This window comes from Numida meleagris, chromosome 6 (assembly GCF_002078875.1).
Source record: "Numida meleagris isolate 19003 breed g44 Domestic line chromosome 6, NumMel1.0, whole genome shotgun sequence".
Lineage (NCBI taxonomy): Eukaryota > Metazoa > Chordata > Aves > Galliformes > Numididae > Numida > Numida meleagris.
The window spans coordinates 6,003,504-6,024,406 of NC_034414.1; the positions used below are offsets into that span (position 1 = coordinate 6,003,504).

Below are 20,903 nucleotides of genomic sequence, written 5' to 3' on the forward strand. Positions count from 1 at the left end.
CTCCATTATCACAATAATGTAAATTATGTCTGCATTTAAAGTTGCATGCAGTTTATGTTTTTTGCAATGAACGTAAGTAAAAATTAGATCCAAAAAAGAGCAAAAAAATTCACACTGCTTATAGCACGCTGCAGTCCTATAGTCCTAAAGATGTGCAACACTGCACTGTTAACAATTCAAACCACTATTTTTAGTGACCACTAAAGTCACTAAAATGCTTTCAGCTGATTTCAGTGGACCTTGGACAGACACGTTTTGCACGTGGTGTTTCTCTGTTTCGAGGTGGCTTAAGTGTGCTGTATTCCAATGAAAAGTCTAAGCCTGGAGGCAGCCTCCCCCTCTGATTTCTAAGTCAGCCCCATCTTGCTTCTCCCAGAAAGCCAGGCTGCCTGCTCAGGGCTGGGCGTTCACGTTTCTTGCCACTTACATCCCAAAGCACAGAGCTGGGAGCCTGCAGCACCTACACTACAGCTCTCTGCAATGTTTGATAAGAGTTGTTTGCCGTAGAACTTCAAGCCATTTTGTCAAGTGCTAGTATTCATCGACATAAGAACATTTTCCAAGCAGGGAAATCACGGTTCCATCTGAAGGCTAAGAGGTAGGAAACCCCAACTGTTTTTCCAACAGCTGCTTGGAGCTGCCCCAGCCTTTCAGAAACCTCTACGGGAGTAACAGAGGAACCCACCAATGTTTCAGCAGGCGAAGTGTTATCAAGGCTCCTTGATACATCTCTCCCCTGGCACAACAGACACAAAATGGCGAGTCTTCACCACAAGTTTGCCATTTGATGATACCCTAAGACACAGCTAGGAAAGAAAGCTGAGTTTTCCCATTCCCCTGGATACCCGTAGTCCAGGCTGCTCTCCTGCTACAGCCTGGATGCATCTCTCAGTCCTGTGATGAGCCTCATCTCACACTTGACTTTTGCACATGAAGATTTTAACCCTGGGTTAAATAAGTTCACCAGATGAGAGCTGAGGATTTTGCTTCACTTCTGCTCCCAGGAGAGAGGTTGTGGCCAAAAGCAGGCTTTACTGTAGGGTTGGTTTTACAATTACTATTAATGACAAGCCAATTTCTCTCCCTTGATATCTGCTGCACATGATAATGCAATGTTTCCTCAAACATCATGTCATAAACTAGCAAAGGTGAGCAACTGGCGAGGCGGAAAAAGCGAGGGGAAGAGACAGTAAATAAAGTCATGCACAACAAAAATTATTTATTAAACACACAGGCTTTTTTGACATGTGATTTTGATGTTATTATTTCCTGTGTCTTCTGATAAAATACACCCAGTTGTCAAATACAAACTGTACAGCTGGCTAACGTAGTGCTTTTATTGCATGCCAGCAGCTTCCGTCAGTTATATGAGCTAGAAAGAAATATGAATGGAGAGCCTACCCAGAGCAGTGAGGAAGGCGTAACCATTGCTAGAGCAGGGAACCAGAATCATTAAACCCAACATTAATCCCACCTGTGGTGTTAACTTAGGCAAATCTTCTTCCAGAAGCTCGGTTTGGCTACCTCTACAATTCCAAGGCAAATACTACTTCTTTCAATGTGTTGTGGAGCCTAAGGGGAGCCCATCCTCAGGCAATCACATGCTGAATATAGAAGTAACAAAGAAATGTCCGTTTTATGCAAAGCAGGCAGACAAGCCAAAACTTCAGCAGTACAAGTAGGCTCAGTAATTTCTGGCAATGGATACAGAGTCTGAGTTTACATATTTCTTTCTGGTACAGTTTGTTTCCTTAGGTAGGCATCCTAGCAGATTGAAAATAAAAACCACAACAACTCCAGTGCAAGTCAGGAATCTCTGCAGCCCCAAGCATGGCTGCGAAGTTAAACAGTTAACTGGATTACCTTGACATGGAGACCTTTCGGCTTCCACTATCATCACTAGCACCATCATTCTTAGCAGGCTGGTACAGTTGAACAGTGCTATCAGTGCTACCGATAGGCAAAGTATTGAATTGCTAATTCACAGGGAAATAAGAGGGAAAAAGATTGAACTGTACAGTCTGGAGATTGGGGCAGACCCATATGAGTGGCTAACACCTCTGTGCAGATATCAGGAGATACACATTAGGAGTGTTTTGCATCTCCAGTTAACACTCTGCACAACTACTGCCTCCAGCAGCAAAATGAAGTTGCTCAGTGACTTCAGTAATTTCGTTTCCGCTCCTCCACATGCTTCTGTTTAAGAGACACTATGATTTTATGATGAAGACAATTCAGTGCAGGCCCAGTAGATAGCTCAACTTGCTTTGAGAACGTTAGCCTTTCAAACAAGGCTAGTCTGACTAGACTCCAGCTTCCTGCACAGTCCTTCTGACCTTCGCAAATCTCCACTCTCTTTAATCAAAGTGCTTCCTCTTCTAATTGCTGGCACAGTGAAGAATTCAGGAATCAGTAACTTCAGCATGGATTGTAGGACCAGCACTCATGTTCCCAGCACTTAACCACAGAACCAAGAATTCAGCATCAACCTCACTCCTCTCCAGAAAAGGAAAAGCAACCCTTACTTTCTTTATAAAAAAATGTTTTTAACCAGAGATCCTAGCTACCTCTAAGGTAACAAAAAGATTAGTGTATATGCAGATTAGCACGTACATAGACTTTTTTTTTCCTCTTGCTTATAACCGAACAAGGGACAACTGTGACCAGCTTCCTCACTGCTATTTCTTCATCGCAGTGACAATGCGCTGCCCTGGTAAGTATTCAGCCACAGCGTGTCTGCTCTGAAAAACAAAGCTGCTCTCCCACCTCCTCTGTAAATGATCTGAGGAGGTTTACACCTCTATCTAAGCATCTGCGGATACAATTCCACCCCCACGTGCTCACAGTCCATGTTTGCAAATGCAAGAACTTGGGTTGAAGCACAACACAGCCCTGCAGTGTATCCCAGTCCCTAGACTTTTATGCCCTACATACACTGTGGAATTTCCACCCAGCATGCAAAATTATTCATGACAGAAACATGTAAGGACCACCTTCCCCTTTCCTCTGTGAATACCAATGAGAAAAATAGCAAGAGGTTTTCTTTTCCTCCCTGATCACAGAGAGGAAAGGGAATTTTTAAACAACATAGATGGGGGAAGGGAGGGGAGAGTCACTGCAAAATGCTGAAGACCAGGGGTGTGAGCACATACTTATATTAACATCTTCCATCCCTGGAGCTGCAGTAATTTGCATGACATTATCTACCTGGGATGTTGCTATGGTTATCACCATACATAAGTAATTACCAGGGCAAATTGCACATACGGCGCACAGATTCATGCTGTCAGAAGCAAAGGATTTTTTTATACACTTGAAAATGTAAATGCTTGAAAAAAACGCTAACCATAACAATTCCTGGTGAGAGGAAAAAGTTTAAGACTGCTCCCAAATGACCTAAAATGATCCTTATCCATGCTTATTGGCAACAGAACCTTGAGGCACAGCTCAGTGCCTCCCTAAGTGCGATGGACACTGCACAAACTCAGTAGAAAATCAACAGAAAGGATAAAAACAGTAGAAATGGTAACCAGGAGCAGTAGTAGTAACAGCACTAGTAACCAGAAATTAATCAGCAGAAATACTAGAAAATCCCTGCCTGAAGAGTTTACAGTGCAATTAGATGAGACAGGTAGAGGACTACAGAAGCAGGATAACACACAGAACAAACGAGGTTGTCAGCGTCACGGTATCGGCATGATCATTTTGGGTAGATGTCATCTAATTCTAGATCATACAAAATACATTAGGTATCAGTTCATTCTGAAATACTGCTGTAATTGCATTTCCAGTAAAATATAGCACCGCTGTATACAAACAGCTTGAGCTGCCGCCTCTTGGTGTCAATGGAAAATTTTCAGCAACACTGATGAGCGTGTTCCGTGCCCTTCGGAAAGAAAAAGCTTTTAAAAAATAGTTCTGCTGCTGCAATCTGAGTTCATGCAAAGCATATTAGGCTAACTGGGATGTAAAACACAGATCTGTAAAACACAAAACAAATTTCTATAGTTTAATCTGAGGTGACATCCATCACTGACTCGTATCTATCCAAACCAATCACATGTTCTGTGTACAGAGGAACACTATAATTTAGTTACTCTGAATTTACAGGGAGCAGTAGAGTTAAGGAGAAAAAATATTGTATTCCCATTTTCTAGCTTCTCAGAAAAACAAGTTCTTCTTTCGTTTACCTTAGGAAACGTATGTTTCTCAGGGACGTTTATCTTTACCTCCTATTAATGTTAGCAGAATTGTCATCAAAGATCACCCTTCTCCCCAGCTGAGCTACAGATAAAATGTTTCAGTGCTGAAATAGTCTCTACTCCTAGATCCAGCCCCTCACAGCTCTCACTGGGAGCGGGGCAGCCTACCATCCCAACCCTGACAATGGCGGTACTTCTCCGCACTCACCCACAGAAAGTTAAGCTGACTTGTGTTCCAGGTTCCTGCCCCACCATGCCATCATCCCCTAATAACAAAGTGCCACCGTGAATGCCTGGACTGCTGAGTTAAATCCACTGTCTCACTTCTTCAGGTTGCCTCGGGGGACTGTCATCCACAGCGACACGAGACACTGAATTGTACTTGATCGGATGATGAGAAAACCATTAAGTGCTTTAGAACTTTAACTTATTTACATAGGGATCTCCATGTAGACGGAGCCAAGCTCCATGAGGCACCACATGCAAGCAGGAAATAAACTGATTTTGCAAGGACAGAAATAAAAAAGTATCAGCTCTGGGAATCAGCCAGGATAAGCATGTCTTTGCATGATGGCTAACAGAACTACACAGGCCATAAAAAAATCAGTTAAGGTAGAAGATTTAAAGCAGATTTAGAGATTGGCTTTTTAACTGGAAATGTATTTACACTCTAAGAGCTATTAGGTACTCCATTATTCTTACTTCCACCAGTCTTTAGGCCTGAGTCGCATTCTAGTTTTAGTGCAGACTTTAAATGTCACTAAGAGCATACTGTGGTCTTTCCTTTGAAAGCTACGCTCTGATGCCATCAAGTATTTTGACCGTTTTAGTAGGCAAGTCTCAAATATGATAAGGAGAGATGATGTGCTCTGAGAAGAGGATTGCTACTGAAAGCACAAGAACAGGTATTAGCCATCAGGCCATCAGAAAACATGGCATGCCCTTGGGCTCACTGACATGGCCTAAGGAAAGGCATTATTAGCGATGCCCAGAAATACTGACCAAAGACGTAAGCGTACCCTTATCAGGGCAAATACAGACTGAAGACAGGATATAGAACAAGTCATCTTTGTCTTGCTCTGGATAAATGGATCCACAGGACAGGCATATTGTATCTCTGAGTATAATTCATACAGAACAGTCTCCTGAAAGTGAATATATCAGTAAAAGTAAATATGTGAAGAGTAAAACGTAAGATGGAAAGAGGGAGATAAATATTGTTAGATTCAGGGGAAAAACATTATAAACAGTAAGCAAAGCTCTCTGATTTGCACTGTTTTCCAGCCCATAAAACCCTAATATCCGCCAGTGTTTCATTAAAAGCTTATGAACTACCCAGCATGCCTGCTGCTGCATAAATAAATTGCTAAAAAACATTTTCGATGTTGCAGACCTTGTATCCAAAGAAACCAAACGTGTACAAAACTCAGCCACGTTACTGAAAGAAGTATGGATCACAAAAATAACGCCTTAACCTCTAGAAGTAATTAACGCTGATCATTCAGTAGTGGTAGGTTTCTCTCAACAGAGATGTTCATAGTAACACTATTGAAACAGAAAACAGCAGTATCACAGGAAAAATTATTCAGAGGCAAGCGCTGTGAATAAAGACCGCAGAAGAAAGCTTCTACCACGTTGTGAATCCTGTAAAATTAACAGAAGGAACAACTTTTCAGAGAGGACTGCGAGTTTCATGTTTGAGGAAGTCACGATAGCACTACAGCAAAATCTGATAAAATTAAACTGAGGGGTACAAAAATCTGGCAACAGTGAGGCTGACCAGATCAACCACTGCTTAGAATAGATAACACTTTATGTTCAGTCAATCTGTTCTCAGCATTAAAAACTAAGGCTTCAGCCCTCCAAAGGCAATAATCACAATGTCTTTCATTTTCCACAAAAAGTCACACTGGATCAGTCAAGTTTTCTTTGTTATTTCCAGTGGTCCCAGAACAAGACTGAGGAGGATCAGAACGTTCACGATTTCCTGTCTTTCATAAGATTATGCCATATCAGGGCTCAGACTTGAATCCAAATACAGGGTAAAATTAAAATGGTCCAATGGCCAGAACCTAAATTCCCGAGGCAAACCCACCCAATGTCTGGAGGCTTTCAGATGAATGACCACAAACATACTCAGCCCATTCTGCACTGAAATGCTGCAGCTCCCCTCACAGAAGTAGCTCCAAATTGTTCTGACAATCAGAACATACACGTTCATTTGCCCCCTCCCTCAAGTAACTTCCCATTGCTCTACTAAGACCAAACGAGCTACAACATCACCTCGCTGACTGATGAACAAGCAGCAAGACATACCTGCTGCCCATGCAGGTGGCTTCCCTCTTGACTAGTGGCATGCTCCAGCACCATGTGGATCAAGAAGGTAAAAAATCACTGCCTTGCATATAGGACTCAAGGACAGAAAGGAAGATCGGAAAAGGGAGCCGCATCTGAATTATTGCACAAGTATGACATTCCTGAAGATGTCCATGACAACTATTTGTTTTCCTTGCACTAAGCAAATACCTATAAAACAATGCATGTGTTGCATCTCACTAGCTTTACAAACCCAAACACGGTCGATGCGATCAGCCAAACCATTTGCAAGCAGTCGTACGTGCACCATGGCTTCACCAGTACTCTCAGGTTCAATGGAGCAACAGACAGCCAAGCTGGGGTGGCACTGCTTATCTGCAAGGTTTGGCCACATCACTTACAAAAGGAGCCCTTAACAACAAGGCCATTCATAAGCAACAGCTAATTCTCCCAAGGCGTGAATTCGGGCTATAATTTAGGAAAATGAAATGTACCAGGTAAAAATTTCAGTTACTTCAATGCAAAGCCTCTGCTTGTACAATCTTGAGCAAACTTAATTGTAATTTAAGTTAAAAGCATTTTTTTTTTTCCCATGCTGAATAACGAGCAATTTTCAGGATCCCAAGTTCGTTTCTCTTACAGGGCTGGTGGTGCTGGTATGATTAATGTTCTCTAGGACAGTGCTGACAACCTTGCTTCTTCTACCATATAGCGTTAGAGTATTAACTCAGCATTACACTCAGGACATAGTTATGCTTGTTTGCTTGCTTATGCTATTGCTTGTCTTGAAAAGCAAAACATCCTCATTTTGTCCTTTCCAAACCCATATAGGGATGACAGCAGGACCCACCAGCCTGACACACGGGATGGCCGGACAGACTAAGAAACAGAAAGGAGAGGAGCTTTAACATTTAAGCGAGCTGCTGCTTCGTGCTGACTACCAAGAGAGCAAGCTGAGAACGCTGTGACAGACGAGGGCTGTGTGCCCCTCACTTTGATTTCTCTAGATTGTTTCCCCGAGTTTTCTCGGTGAACCTTTCGCCTTGAAACAGGAGAAAGGAATGGGCCGATTTTCAGAAGGACGCACGCTCACTAAGTTTATGTTGAGAGACAACCACCGATTGCTTTCCGAGCGGAAAAGCAAGGACAAACTTCAGTGACCCCGCTGAAGCTGTCAGGCACAGAGCCGGTGGGAAAGGGGCCGGGAAGCAGCACCAGTGCGCAGCGGATCGCGGCAGGCCCTCCGCAGCGACCCCGGACCCGGGCAGGGCCGGCGAGGGGACGGCTCACAGCGGACCGCCCCGAGCCCCGCCGCTCCGCCCGCACCGCCCTGCAGACGTGGCGCCGCCGGGCCGGGCCGCGCTGGCGGGCGGCCGCTGCCCAATCGCGAGCGGCGGAACGACGGGGGAGGAGCGGGGCCGGGCGCGATGAGCGGGGCGACCGCGAGCGGCGGCGGGCCGCGGCGCGGTGTTAGCGGCGGGGCGGCGAGCGCCCGGCGGCCGTGGGGTATGGGCGGCGGGGCGGGGCGGTGCCCGGCGGCGCTGCTGCCGGCCCTGCTGCTGCTGCTGGCGCTGCCGGGCGGGCTGGGCAAGCCGACGGCGTGGCAGGAGCGGGCGCGGCCCGGCGCCGCGCAGCAGCACGAGGACGCGCCGGGCTTCCAGTACGACCACGAGGCCTTCCTGGGCAAGGAGGAGGCGCGGAGCTTCGACCAGCTCAGCCCGGAGGAGAGCCAGGAGCGGCTGGGGTGAGAGGCCCGGGAGGCGGAAGCGGGGCTGGGGCTGCGGCTGCGTGCCCCCGCTCCGAGAGCGGCGGGGAGGGCTCGCAGGGGCTGCGGCGCGGCAGGCGCTCCCGGCCCTACTGCTCAGCAGCGGGACTGCTGCGCGACGAAGAGCGGGCGGGGGAACCTCACTCGTGCATCTCTTCTCGCTCCCGCCTCCCCTGCCCTGCAGAGCTCACCCGCTTACCTCTGCCATTCCCGTGAATCAAGCTGAAACCATTTCTTCGATTGCTTTCATCAGCGTGCCTTCTGTTTACTAGGCTGCGGGAAACCGTCTCCTCGCAACTTTACTGCTCGTGGCAACTTCGCTCGTACGTCCATGCAACAGTTGCCTTAGTTTACTGCTTCTCCCTCATTTACACCTGCAAAAAGGCACGCTGCTAATTAGAACAAAGTTTCACAGGAGTTGAATAGAGGTCTTTTAAATCAAAAAGCAGAAAATAGTTGACAGTATCTGCACGTTCTCACTAAGATGAGGTGTGGCCTTCCACAGGGAGCAGTACTTCATCACGGTGTGTCTGTCTGATGCCACCCTGAGTTGCACTGAGCATTGGCTGAAACTGACCTGAGCTCGTGCAAGCTGTCACTGCTATTGACCCGTGCCTCAGGAAGCAAAGCCATGAAGCACTTAGCACAAATCACCGATTTAATCCATACTATTTGAAAAATCAGTGAAAGAAATCATCTCAGCGTACATGTTCATGCCTCAGGTGAAGTGTGGCACCAACAAGGACATGGGTTACTTATATTGGGTCTTCATTTATTAGTGCAGCAGCATACATTTTTCAGCTGGGCATATGAACCACGTGCAAACAGTGAACATTCACAAAACTCACCCCAACCTCGCATCGGTCAGCTGGAAAGCCGTAGAATGAACTGCAGGGGTTCACAAAACCTGAGGCTTTTGTCCTAGTGGCCTCTGGCAGGCATCGGTTCATGCTTTCTCCTGAGGTGTACTTGGTTTTCTATTCTATCATAGCCTCTCCCTACAGCCAGTCAACAGGTCCCCCAAAGTTAGCAGATACGATCTATAAACTGTCTGAGATAGTTTGTTCACTAACTTTGAGAGTGCAGGATCCATTTTGATTATTCATAGCAATATTGAACAATGAATAGAGAAATATTAAGATAATCTTCAAAATGCAAGAAAGCCAGTAGGACAGCTTTCTACATTTAGGGCATTCTATTTTAGAGGAAAATCAGGACCAAATAATGAAGTTGGCCTGATATCCAGTTTGTTTTTCTGCCCATTCTTACAGATGCTGCTCTCTTTTTACAGGAAAATTGTGGATAGAATAGATGAAAACAAAGATGGCTATGTCACAACAGAGGAACTGAAAAACTGGATTAAACGGGTACAGAAACGCTATATCTATGAAAACGTTGCTAAAGTTTGGAAAGACTATGATACAAACAAGGACAATAAAATCACCTGGGAGGAGTACAAACAAGCCACCTATGGTTATTATCTAGGTGAGAAGACATCATCAGATCATGTGGTCAATGACAGTTGAGGTTATGGGGCATGATTTCATGCCACGTAGCCAAGTGGATTTTGGTATCGCACTCAGGGCTTTGGGAAATCACAAAGTTTTATAGGTGGTCAGAGGTTGAAAGCACTTCTTGCGTCTTTCTTGCAGCCCTTTCCATGTGGGTCACCACTACATAGAATGTTTTGTAGAGGGCTTTATTGAATGTACTAACAAAGCAGAATTAAAGTTTCCTAACTCCAGTTAGAAATACATTATTTTTTAACATGAAAAATGGTTCTTTCATTCAACAACAATAATTAACCAATGTTTGTTCATTAAATCTCAATTAAATTCATGAGAGTGTAAATGCTTAAAAAGTTAGGCTGGTTATAAGATATATATAATAATGCTGATGGAATAACAAATGGGTAGTAACTGACCATGAGTACATTTGTACTGGAAATGAGAAGACTGTGTCTTTATGCCATGTATGTAGTTTCTGGAACAATAGCAAGCAATAATAAGTAGAAGGTGTACTCTCTGTTAAAATTGAGCTTACTACACAATTTAAATGAAATATTTGCCTCACATCTCTGTAGTACTATTCCTCAGAGCCCTTCTCAGCTCTCTGTTTCTATTGTTTGCAGTCCCCAAGATTGGGAGAACATTGCGATCGTGCATTATCACAGTTAAAATTCCCATCTGGGATTCGTGGCCTTGACTTTTTAAAAATGTTTGTTTCCCAATATGAAAATACTCACAACAGTTTCATGATTGACATATTTGAAGTCAGTTTTTTTATTTTAAAAATTAGATCAAATACCATTCATTTTATGCCGCTGAATAGCCTGACAAAAAACCTCATTGTTTTAAAGTGGAAATAATTGATAGGTTCCCTGTAGCAGAAGCATAGCAGTTCAGTAATTTCACTGTCTGCCAGCTTCTGAAACCACTTTTTCTTCTGTTTGCTTGCTTTTTGAAACCGAGGAGTTGTGTAGATCATACTGATTCCTAAAAAGAATAAAATTTCTGCAAATGAGATCTACTCCCAATACTTCCTAAGCAATACTTACCAAAGCAGATTGAAAAATAGATCTAGAATTATAATATATGATACTGCAAAGTCCTGGATTCCAACAGGAGACTTACTTGGCCATTAACCTATGCTACTAAGTCACCTTTAAAACAGAGTTTGACCCTACAGTTTCCTAGGAAAGAGTAATTCCAGTTCAACACAGCTGCTGTGCAGGCAATAAGCCTTTGTATTTCTAGGCTCAGAGTGTATATCGGTCAATTAGGGGACTTCATTGTGGTAGTGCATTTCAAAAGGAACCTAATTTTGTGAGTGTCTTGATTAATTCACAGAAAATCCCGAAGAATTCCAAGATGCAACAGATCGGCACAGTTTTAAAAAAATGCTGCCCAGAGATGAAAGGCGATTCAAAACTGCGGATCTGGATGGAGACCTAGCTGCCACTCGTGAAGAATTCACCGCTTTCCTTCACCCAGAGGAATTTGAGCATATGAAGAACATCGTTGTCCTAGTAAGCAGGGCAAAACCACTGACACTATTTTTACTTCTGCATTTCAGATGAACTTTGAAAAGTTTCTCCAACCTTTCCAGGCAGGGTTGGGAAAGAGGTACACAGACACACTCTTAATAGCTAACTGGGGAACAGAAAGGGATGCTTAATTCTTGAAATTTACTTGAGTTAGAGCTCTCAGGACAAAGCAGACAAAACAAGAGTACTTAGACTGCTCTTAAATCAAAACAATTTTGCTACAGATATGCACCATAATAAAGGAAAAGGTAGTGAGATGAAGCTATCAAACACAAAAGTGTACGATACTGACTTGCAATTGCGCTTAGCTTAAAGCTTAAGCACAATGTCCAAGTCAGGGCTTGAGTGCAAAATGACCGAGGAGGAGAATAGCCAGAATTCTCAGTTCTCTCTTGATTACTTCATTGCAAAACTATTTTCCAGGAAACATTAGAAGACCTAGACAAAAATGAGGATGGCTTTGTGGATCAGGATGAGTACATTGGTAAGTCTTAAAGTTTGTTTCTTACAAAAACCTCCATTTGTCTGTCTTCTCTCAAAGCTGTAACAGTATCAACAAGCCAAAGAGGAATGTTTCTGTGCTTTAAAGTATTATTTTCTATTAAGTATTCTCCAAGATTACTTAAGAGGTAAACCCACATACTTCCTTAAGATTTTTGCAGCAATGCCTTTGTTTCTTCAAGAAATACAAGATGATGCATTAAGAATGAACCGTATAAAAATAGAAGTGAGATTTAGGATTGAGATTTAGGATTCTCAAAAAAATTGTGAAGTATGTGAAAAACAACTGTGCGTTCCTTAAGTGACAGAGAACAGAAGTGGAAACATCAACAGCAGATCAGTCACAGTTAATTTATACAAACTTAAGTCACTCTGTGCAGTTAGCTACTGTCGTGTGCTTAGACATGTGAAAACAAAATGGACTAGAGATCAGCTGTACATAATCCATTTTACCCTTTTAAATAATTTTGCTGATTCCAAAAGCTAACCTATACCTCTTCACTCACTTCGATGGGTTTTTAATCGAAAAAGTAGTACTAGGAAAGCTATAAAGATCACTTGTCATATAATCAGGAACAGTATACACATGTTAATTAATGGCAGGGGGTTTCTTTTCCTTTTAAATTATATTTAGCCTTAGAATGTGAGTGCTATTCATTTATGACTGAAATAACAGAGCAGCATAATTTCCACAGTAATTTCAGTTCATTCCATGACATTACCTACATATAATTATAAGGTAATTGTCAACATTTGTTACCATGCAAATGCTGCTTTTTCAGTCTTCTATAGATAGGAGCATAGAATGTTCTAGTGACAATCACCCCACGCTGGGGAGGATGATAAAAATCAAATTGTCAGGTCAGATGCTTCAAATAAACAATATAATTTGCACTTTAAAAACATGAAAAAGAGAGCGAATGTGTTGTCTGAAGTTTTATGAGTTGAGGAAAATTGTTTCAAGTATTCCTATGTCCCTTTTTCAGATATAATTACATTTTGTTTTTGATCAAGCTGGGATTAAAAGCAGCCAAATCTCTTCGTTGATTAGGAACAATAAAAAAAAGTCCATGAAATGCTGTCTCTGGATCAGGTATTTGATGGGGACACGTGCTGAAGGTTGTGGAACAGTTCCTCCCTCTTTCTTCCTTCCTGCCTCCTACTTTGACTTCTAGAAAATTTGTTTTAGATTTTATAAAAGCAGCAAAGCAGAATATCTCTAGTCATGTTAAGCATAGAGAACTGAATTTGCACCGTGCATGAGCAGGTACTGAGTATATGAGGAATATTTTGAACAGTTCTACCAATGGAGTGCCTCAGCCTAGCGTACGCACTTCCACCGTGGAGTAAGGGGAGACTATTCTTACATTTGAGATGGGCATTTACATCTATAAATGTCAGTGAGCATGACCCTAAGACCAACCTTGTGGGATGCACTTTTGCACGAAAACCAAATCCACAAGTCATAGTAGTACCATTTACGGAGTAAGATTTAATTGAAAAATGAAAGGCTTACGAAATAAGCACCCCAAATGAGCAGGGGCCAACTGATTGGCCACAGAGACCAGAAGGATGAAGTGAACACACTTATGCTTCCTGAAGGATTTTAGCAACTATTTGTACTTTAGAAGCCTGTGCTGTAAAAGAACAGATGTACATCAGTGCTCACTCTTAACAGTCACTGGTACTCTTCCCAGCCCTGCTTATATAGGTAGCAGCTGCTACTGTGGTATTTTCCTACTGATGCCTTTTAAGTGTACACAAGAGTAACATACAGAGCAGCTCATATACATCATCTCTGCATCTTACATCACAAGTGGCACTCCCTCGCTAGGTGCCAGGCTATGACAAATGCACTGTTTATGGTTTCTTAGAGACACGAGGTACCGCTGGTGCTTGGCAACTTCTCCAGGTCTTTCTTTGTAGAAGAGTATCTTCTAGTGAAGCGTGCTGCAGCATCGCATGGTTATGAAGGACTCACACCTCTACTAAGATGAATTTTTCTTACATAGATCTCTCTAAAAGCAGGATAAAAATATTCAAGTTCCATTTAGCAATTTTTATTTTCCCGAGTTTCCTCCCGTGCTTTTTATTCCCTCAACCCATAGGTGTCCAACCTTTTGGCTTGCCTGGGCTGCACTGAGCGAACAGGAATTGTCTTGGGCCAAAGGCTGCACCAAAAGTAATGCTTCCTATTTATTTACATGGAAACTACAAGCGATGCCAAGAGCACAATAACACTGTTTGATAGTACAAATTCTCATCTACAAACTACTGTTTTTCAACACAGTCACCATTATTAGCTGTGCATTTTCACCAGTGATGAACAAGAGCCTTCAATTCTTTTTTTCACTCAAATTCAGAGACAGAAGGCCTTTGGACAGGTTGACTTCTCTTAACTGTGCACTGCTAGTGAGTTAAATGTGATACTGAAGTATTGTAAGAACAGACAAGAGACACCAGTAGTAAAGAAACAGGCTTCAAAGAAGATACGCACAGCTACTGTATGTCTCACATTTCACATTCTGTACAAAGAAATGCTCTGCAAAGAGCAAAATGATTAGTTTTCCTGAGGAACACCACAGATATCTCTATTCGGTACTTAATTTTCAAATTAAGTATGATTTGAGTAAGACTTATTTCCTTCCCAGCTGATATGTTTGCAAATGAAGAGGGTGGGCCCGAGCCTGACTGGGTGGCTACAGAGCGTGAGCAGTTTTCAGATTTCCGTGACCTCAACAAGGATGGAAAGATGGACAAAGAGGAGATTCAGCACTGGATTCTCCCTCAAGACTATGATCACGCACTAGCTGAAGCCAGGCATCTAGTCTATGAATCGGATGTCAATAAGGTATGTAGACTTCTAGCATATTTTTGGAAAAAGCAACATTAAGGGTTGCGGGGGTTTTTTTTTTTTTTTTTTAAACAGTGTCAGTTAGCAAGAAGTGATCCCTAATAACTTCCCCTATTAGTACACTTTGTCTGAAGTTTTAGAGGCTAGACATGCTACTGTCTTACTGTATTAGTGCAAATTTCAGTTAGTAGGGTGAGAATCACAAGTGAATGAAATATGGTTTATTAGCACTAGAAATTCCGTTAGTTTCTTATCAAACCTAATGAAAGCTATCTTCTTAAACTTGCAAGTTGTATCACAGTAGAAATTTTCTAAGAGTTTTGTACATTGATTTAGACTGCAAGAGGAAAAAAGAAAAATACACTACCTAGGAGGTGTCAAAAAGCTCCAGTTTCTGTCATCAGACACACATCCACTTCCTCTAACAGGAGAGACCGGTGGTTCTGTGGATCCCAAATAGTGATCATCTGAAGTGCAGTGCCAGCAAAGTTGAAGCCTGAAAAGCCCAAACACTCATACACAGAAAAGCTTAAATTGCTTATGTAAGCAACTGTCTTGATCCAAATACACAGAGGATTTTTATTGCCAGGAAAGCAAAAACAAAGCACGTGCAAAACCACACTCCAGATAACTCATATACTGTTGGGCAGTGAGTTAATTACAAGGCAATTTCAATTAGCAGTTCAACCCAACTGAAGCCAGAGGGACTTCAGTGGGGTTAAAAAGCTCACTCACTGTGACAACTGCAGTGACTCCTGAATCTTAAGACTGCTTATTTAAAGAACTTTCCGTGTCCCAGGGCTCTTGTAAGTCTGTGCTGGTATCTTTTACTTAGCTTTGAAAATGTCCCTAAAGAGATGTTCTTCTCTTCCCACCAGGATCAAAAACTAACAAAAGAGGAGGTTTTAGACAACTGGAATATGTTTGTTGGAAGTCAAGCTACTAATTACGGGGAAGACCTCACAAGAAACCACGATGAACTATGATATAAGTATACCAAGCAGTATGCCACAGGCCTTTTCTCCATTTTACTGAATCCACCATGTCTGTCCCCTTTTTGGGGAAGATGGACAAGGGACACACTCAAAAACTGATTGACTTGCATATATTTTTTAATACGGCAGTTTATTACCTCAGCAACTATGCAGAAATAGGTTTTTTTTTTTTTTAATTTTCTTCACAAGGTTAAATACAGTATCTAGTTATACCATTCTATTACAGGGGGGAGAAAATGGTAATATTTCTTAGTAGATTAGACCCTGGCCTGGGAAAAACACTTAAAACACAACTCCAAGGATCTTCAATAATGTATTTTCTTCAAATGACCATTTTTACTGTAGTGAAATGCAGCTAGGATTAGGAAGAAACCTACTTTTTAAATAGACTTGTTTAGCCATCATTTCTAGTAGTGTAGAATCATAGTATGGCTTAGGGTGGAAGGGACCTTAAAGATCATCTAGCTCCAACCCCCTGCTGTGGGCTGACTGCCACCCACCAGAGCAGGCTGCCCAGGGCCCCATCCAACCTGGTCTGGAATGCCTCCAGGGAGCAGGCATCCAGAACTTCTCTGTTCTTACAGTCTGACCCTTCCATACAGAGGTTTGACAAGATCCACAACATTTTGTCCGCACAGTATTTTTTTTTTTTTTTTAATCTCCAAGTTGGGCTGAAGGAGATATCCAGCAGACACACGGGTCATAGCTTTACAAGTGCAACGTGTACAATTGGCCCTTCTCTCTGACCCCCGCTGCAGTGCTGAAGCAGCACTTGTGGCCCAACACCCATACTGGCATTCCCCAGCAAGAGTTGTCAGGTTCTTACTGACAGCTGCTCCTTCTGACAACAGAATAACGTACATTGTTTGTGGGCTGTTAGTTATGCTGTTTCCTGCAAGGAATTATGCCACATGGAGCGTAATTTATCTCATGCTTTTCGCACTTTACCCAAGCCATACTCTTGTTCACACAGTGTGAATGGCAGCAGCTCTATGATGGAGAAGGAATGAGACATATCACCCCTCTGGGCCTTCTGTTTTCTGTACCACATACAGAGACAGATTCATGTGGCTAAAGTTCTAGTTTGTATGTATGTACGTATAAATATGTGTTACTGAAGCAACTACATGGAGACAGCTTTCCTTCCAAAGAAAGGAGTAAGCTTTCCACACAGGTGCTTTCTTTTTTACTGTATAATGTGAGCAGTAACATGTATATTTTTTATATATCTAACTCAGATATCTAAGTTTGGTTGGTTTTAAATGTATTATTTTTAAAATAAGCACAATAAAACCATAACTTTTTGATACCATGAAGGTGCAATAACACTAATGCAGACTAGCATAGAGAGATGATGTGAAGCCTTGTATGCCAATAGTTTCTAAAGCACTAGCTCATTGGCAGGTCCTGCAGCACTGCCTGCTCGTCTACAAAAAGCAGCTGGAAATATGGCACCAACTTCTTCTCCGCTTCATTAAAAACATTAGAAATAAGTCCAGTGTATATTTTTACTGTCACTAGAATCTGTTCTGAACACTAAGGTCACATAAGAACAGCAGTTTAACTGAAAGTATTTAAGATAATTCTTTATTACGCACTCTGGCAGAGATTACTTGCCTTTGCTAGCATAATTATTAAGCTTTTAGTGTGCACCTACAGCACTGCCAGCAAGGTCTTCTTCAAGTTCCTACCTCTTCTACTAACGTAGAGTAGGACAGATGTCATAAGACAAACTGTTTTTGCTCTTCCAGTATTTTCACATCGAAGTAATGCCTAAATGCAATGTTATCTGAGAAGCAATAAAATTTTATCTTGGCACACGTACAAAATTATCTGTTTTATTATTTGGATTTGGAAAGGCTTGCTGTATTGAATAATCCTAGCAATCTTAATAACTTTTAGTATGAAAGAACTACTAGAAAACAAAGTGTGACAAATTTATATTTTAGTACAGAATTGCTGTGCTCTGCACTTGGATCATCTTCCGCTGTTTCCGGAAACAATACCTTTAAAGACCTCCAAAAAAAAAAAAAGCTCCTTTCCTGCTCATGAAACTGCAGCTCAGACTAGATAGGAAGCCAAGGGTTTTCATTGGAGCCGAAGGGAAGGTTGTTTGCTAACTCCTGATGAAATTCAGTGGGAGTTGGGTGCTGAGACACTAAGCATCATTGCCTACAGCTAAACATGACACTTCCAAATTCACTGCATTCTGTCCCAACAAAAAAAAAAACCAACAAAAAAACCCTGCATCTGAGCTTGGACAAACAATCGCATTTTATTCCACGTTACTCAATGAATTTGGAATCAAATAAGCACCAAATGAGAAAGATCATATTCCTTTATTTGTTCGCAGTTTCTTTTAATGCTTGGAATATATTGGGCATTTTCCAGTATAAAACTATATTTTAATAGTACTGAAATCAGAGGTGTTACCTGTGCAAACAGGACCTGGAAATTGAGGCCAGTTGTATTTTATAGGGCTTTTTTTCTGTACATTTGGTTTTTATAAAAGGAACAGTATTCAGAATATGCCCAGCTATGAATAAGGCAAACATGCCAGTTAAAATGAAATTCAAGACAATCAAGTTATCAATCATTCTAAGTATAATGGAGTCACATAAAGATTAGGAGCATTTTTCTAAAACAGAATACAAAAACATATTTTAGAGAACATGACTTATCATTAATGTGATTTCACTCTAAAGGCAACCCCCTTTCTGCAGCTCTTCATAGTGTTTCACTTACCAGCGTTCAGCAATGCGCAGTACATTTTGTGCACTAAAATCTCCTTTCAAGCTCAATGCACTATGGAAGAGTAACTCCAAAAGAGACTAGAGCTTCTGGGTTTAAATTTAACACTATTTAAGGAAAGCAAACCTTTGCTAGGGGATATAACTGTTAACATTGTGATTTTTCAAGCCTAAGGTTTCTAATGGAGTTTGACTGTTCCAGAGATAAGATTTTTTTTCCTAGGTAACATATTTCAAGTCATATTATAAGCAAATGTTACAAAATTTTAGTGTAATGTGAAATACTGTAATGTCAGATAGCATTATTTATCTGCTTAATATGACTAAACCCATTAATTGCTGGGAGTCATACTTCATCCCAGCAACATGAAAATTCATTTTGTGCCTATCTTGTCAGTTATTGCCGATTTTCTTAATGAATAGTGACTTAGTGAAATTCTGTCGGGAAATGTGTTTATGTATTTTCAACTGCAGGTTCTGTATGGTAACCCTTACTACATAGATCCTCCATTACCTAAATGTTTTCATCGTGCCTATGCCACAGCATATCAAAGGAGAATTTTTCCTCCTTACATATCTGGAAAGCCATTATTATTGCACATGCAGTTTTAATTATTAGAATTTATGAAATGAACTAAGTGGCTAATGTTCATGGTCTTATATTTCCATTTAATGATTCAATCAGATTAAATCTGTCTCCTATTCTAATCAAGGTACTTCACAAAACTCCCCGAGGAAAGGAGAATGCAGCTCATCCTTATCCTATTACATTTACACAAGTATCTTAAAATAGTTGCATAATGATTTACTGCCGCAATACAGAAGTCAGTCTTGATCCCAGTGAACTTCATGGCAGAACCCCTTGACCTTATGTAGAGGGACGAAGGCCTTGGCCACATAAAAACAAGTGCAAGAGCAACGGGATGGATGGTGGGACTTGAGGTTAGAAGTAATTTTATGATCATCAGGTCCTGATCCCCTTATTACTGAGCAATAATGCTAGAAGTTTAGATAGATTCATTCTCACGTAAGGTATTTAGGGCATAAGCCTGTTTCAAGGAAGACAGTGTCAAATGGTCTGTTCAAATACATTTATCCCTTCCACTAAGTGATGATATCGCTCCTAGACAGCTGATTACCATTAGCATATGCGACCACTGGCACATGTAACTTGTTTTACAGGGTGGCAAAAGATGCCACACAAAACATTTCTAAGCCCAAGATCTTGCAAAGCCTGGCATGGCCCACAGTCAAATACTTGGAACTGCCCACCACTAATAAGCAGTACCTCTCTATAATTTAGGATGCTACGTTCCATTTAATATACCCAGCAAGGAACACATAAACCAAAGCTTTTAAGTTTCCAAGAGAAAAGTTATGCTTATACTTCACTGAATTTACAGCCACTAGTGAGATTGATGCCCTTCAAACCCAAGCGCTGTGTAGATTCCAAACCTGTTGATTCCCAAAGCAACCTCAGAAAAAAAGGTACCAGCTTTCCCAAAGTGTGCAGGTATATAAGGGACACAGATGTGTTTGTGACACAGCTTCCCAGCTGCATTTGGTCTCTTCATAGGATGAGGTAAAATTTCTTTCCCAGACAGGAGCACCTCCTCACTATGCCAGTCACAAGAGTACCACAACCATCAGGTACGTCCAGTACTATTCCTCTTGATAACTAATTGATTTCCATCTTCAGAACAAACGTTGGCTGTGGTTATGGCAGCAGAGTTCTGCATCCCAGTTTCAGCTATTGCACATTTGTCATTTTCCTTGTCCAAACTAACACTAGTACTTGCTATATACAGGAAACGCTGAAGATTGTGTATACCAGTGTAAGAATTTGTCATAAAGCATCCATTTATCTGGATGGGTAGCATTTGCAGTTTTCAAATTTAACAGCTGGCCTCGCATTTGTAGTATCTGAAACCACCACAAACCTGAACAGCTATATAAAACAAGTTATGTCATGATACTGAATCTCTATGCTAATTAAGAGTGACATTCGCATTAGAAACGACAATGTTTCACCATATCAACAAAAAATCTAGTTACAGATCAAGACACCTTCACAGTTAAATGGGAAATAATTTCTTTCTATGGGAGCAGCCAGACAACCTTTAAAATGACAGTCCACTGGACAAACCAGAGTACAAAAAACAGGGGAAAAAACTATATGTATAGCCAAGGAAAAAACGTCCTTGAAGATGCTGCACTGATAACCAATATATGGCCAAGGTTTATTTTTACACTCTGTTTTACCTCAAGTTACTCAGCAGCCCAACTCCAGTATGCACAGCCACCTCTCTGCTAAGGCCACAGCTAGGTGCAGTTTTCCAAGAGACAATAACATGGCTGTTGATACTTGAATTTAGTCTAACCAGCAGACTGTGAAGCAATGTTTCCCGCATGGTTTTTCCTTCAATCTAGCCATGCAGCCAGTAAAATTCTAGGATGCTTTTTTCTGAGTTAAG

At 41.6% G+C, this 20,903-nt stretch overlaps 2 protein-coding genes across 23 annotated transcripts in view; one reads left to right on the top strand and one right to left on the bottom strand.

The window, feature by feature from the left end:
- The window catches only part of WT1 (Wilms tumor 1), a 244,861-nt gene that overhangs the window by 88,791 nt on the left and 135,167 nt on the right, over nt 1-20,903 (bottom strand). For all 22 annotated transcript variants that reach the window (XR_002440296.1, XR_002440276.1, XR_002440279.1 and 19 more), the window contains one exon: nt 8,483-8,657. The gene's annotated coding sequence lies outside the window, so the exon portion shown is untranslated. The remainder of the gene's footprint in view (nt 1-8,482; nt 8,658-20,903) is intronic.
- RCN1 (reticulocalbin 1) lies at nt 8,027-17,508 on the top strand. Its single transcript, XM_021401948.1, has 6 exons — nt 8,027-8,262; nt 9,575-9,768; nt 11,133-11,311; nt 11,753-11,813; nt 14,482-14,681; nt 15,563-17,508. The coding sequence occupies exons 1-6, from the start codon at nt 8,027-8,029 to the stop codon at nt 15,668-15,670; spliced, it is 978 nt and encodes a 325-aa protein (XP_021257623.1). The 3' UTR covers nt 15,671-17,508.

Excerpts from the sequence above, each read along its gene's own strand:
- RCN1 (XM_021401948.1), top strand. The coding sequence starts at position 8,027 with ATGGGCGGCGGGGCGGGGCGGTGCCCGGCGGCGCTGCTGCCGGCCCTG. Across the intron at positions 8,263-9,574 it reads GAGAGCCAGGAGCGGCTGGG|GAAAATTGTGGATAGAATAG; the intron begins GTGAGAGGCCCG and ends CTCTTTTTACAG. Across the intron at positions 14,682-15,562 it reads ATGAATCGGATGTCAATAAG|GATCAAAAACTAACAAAAGA; the intron begins GTATGTAGACTT and ends TCTTCCCACCAG.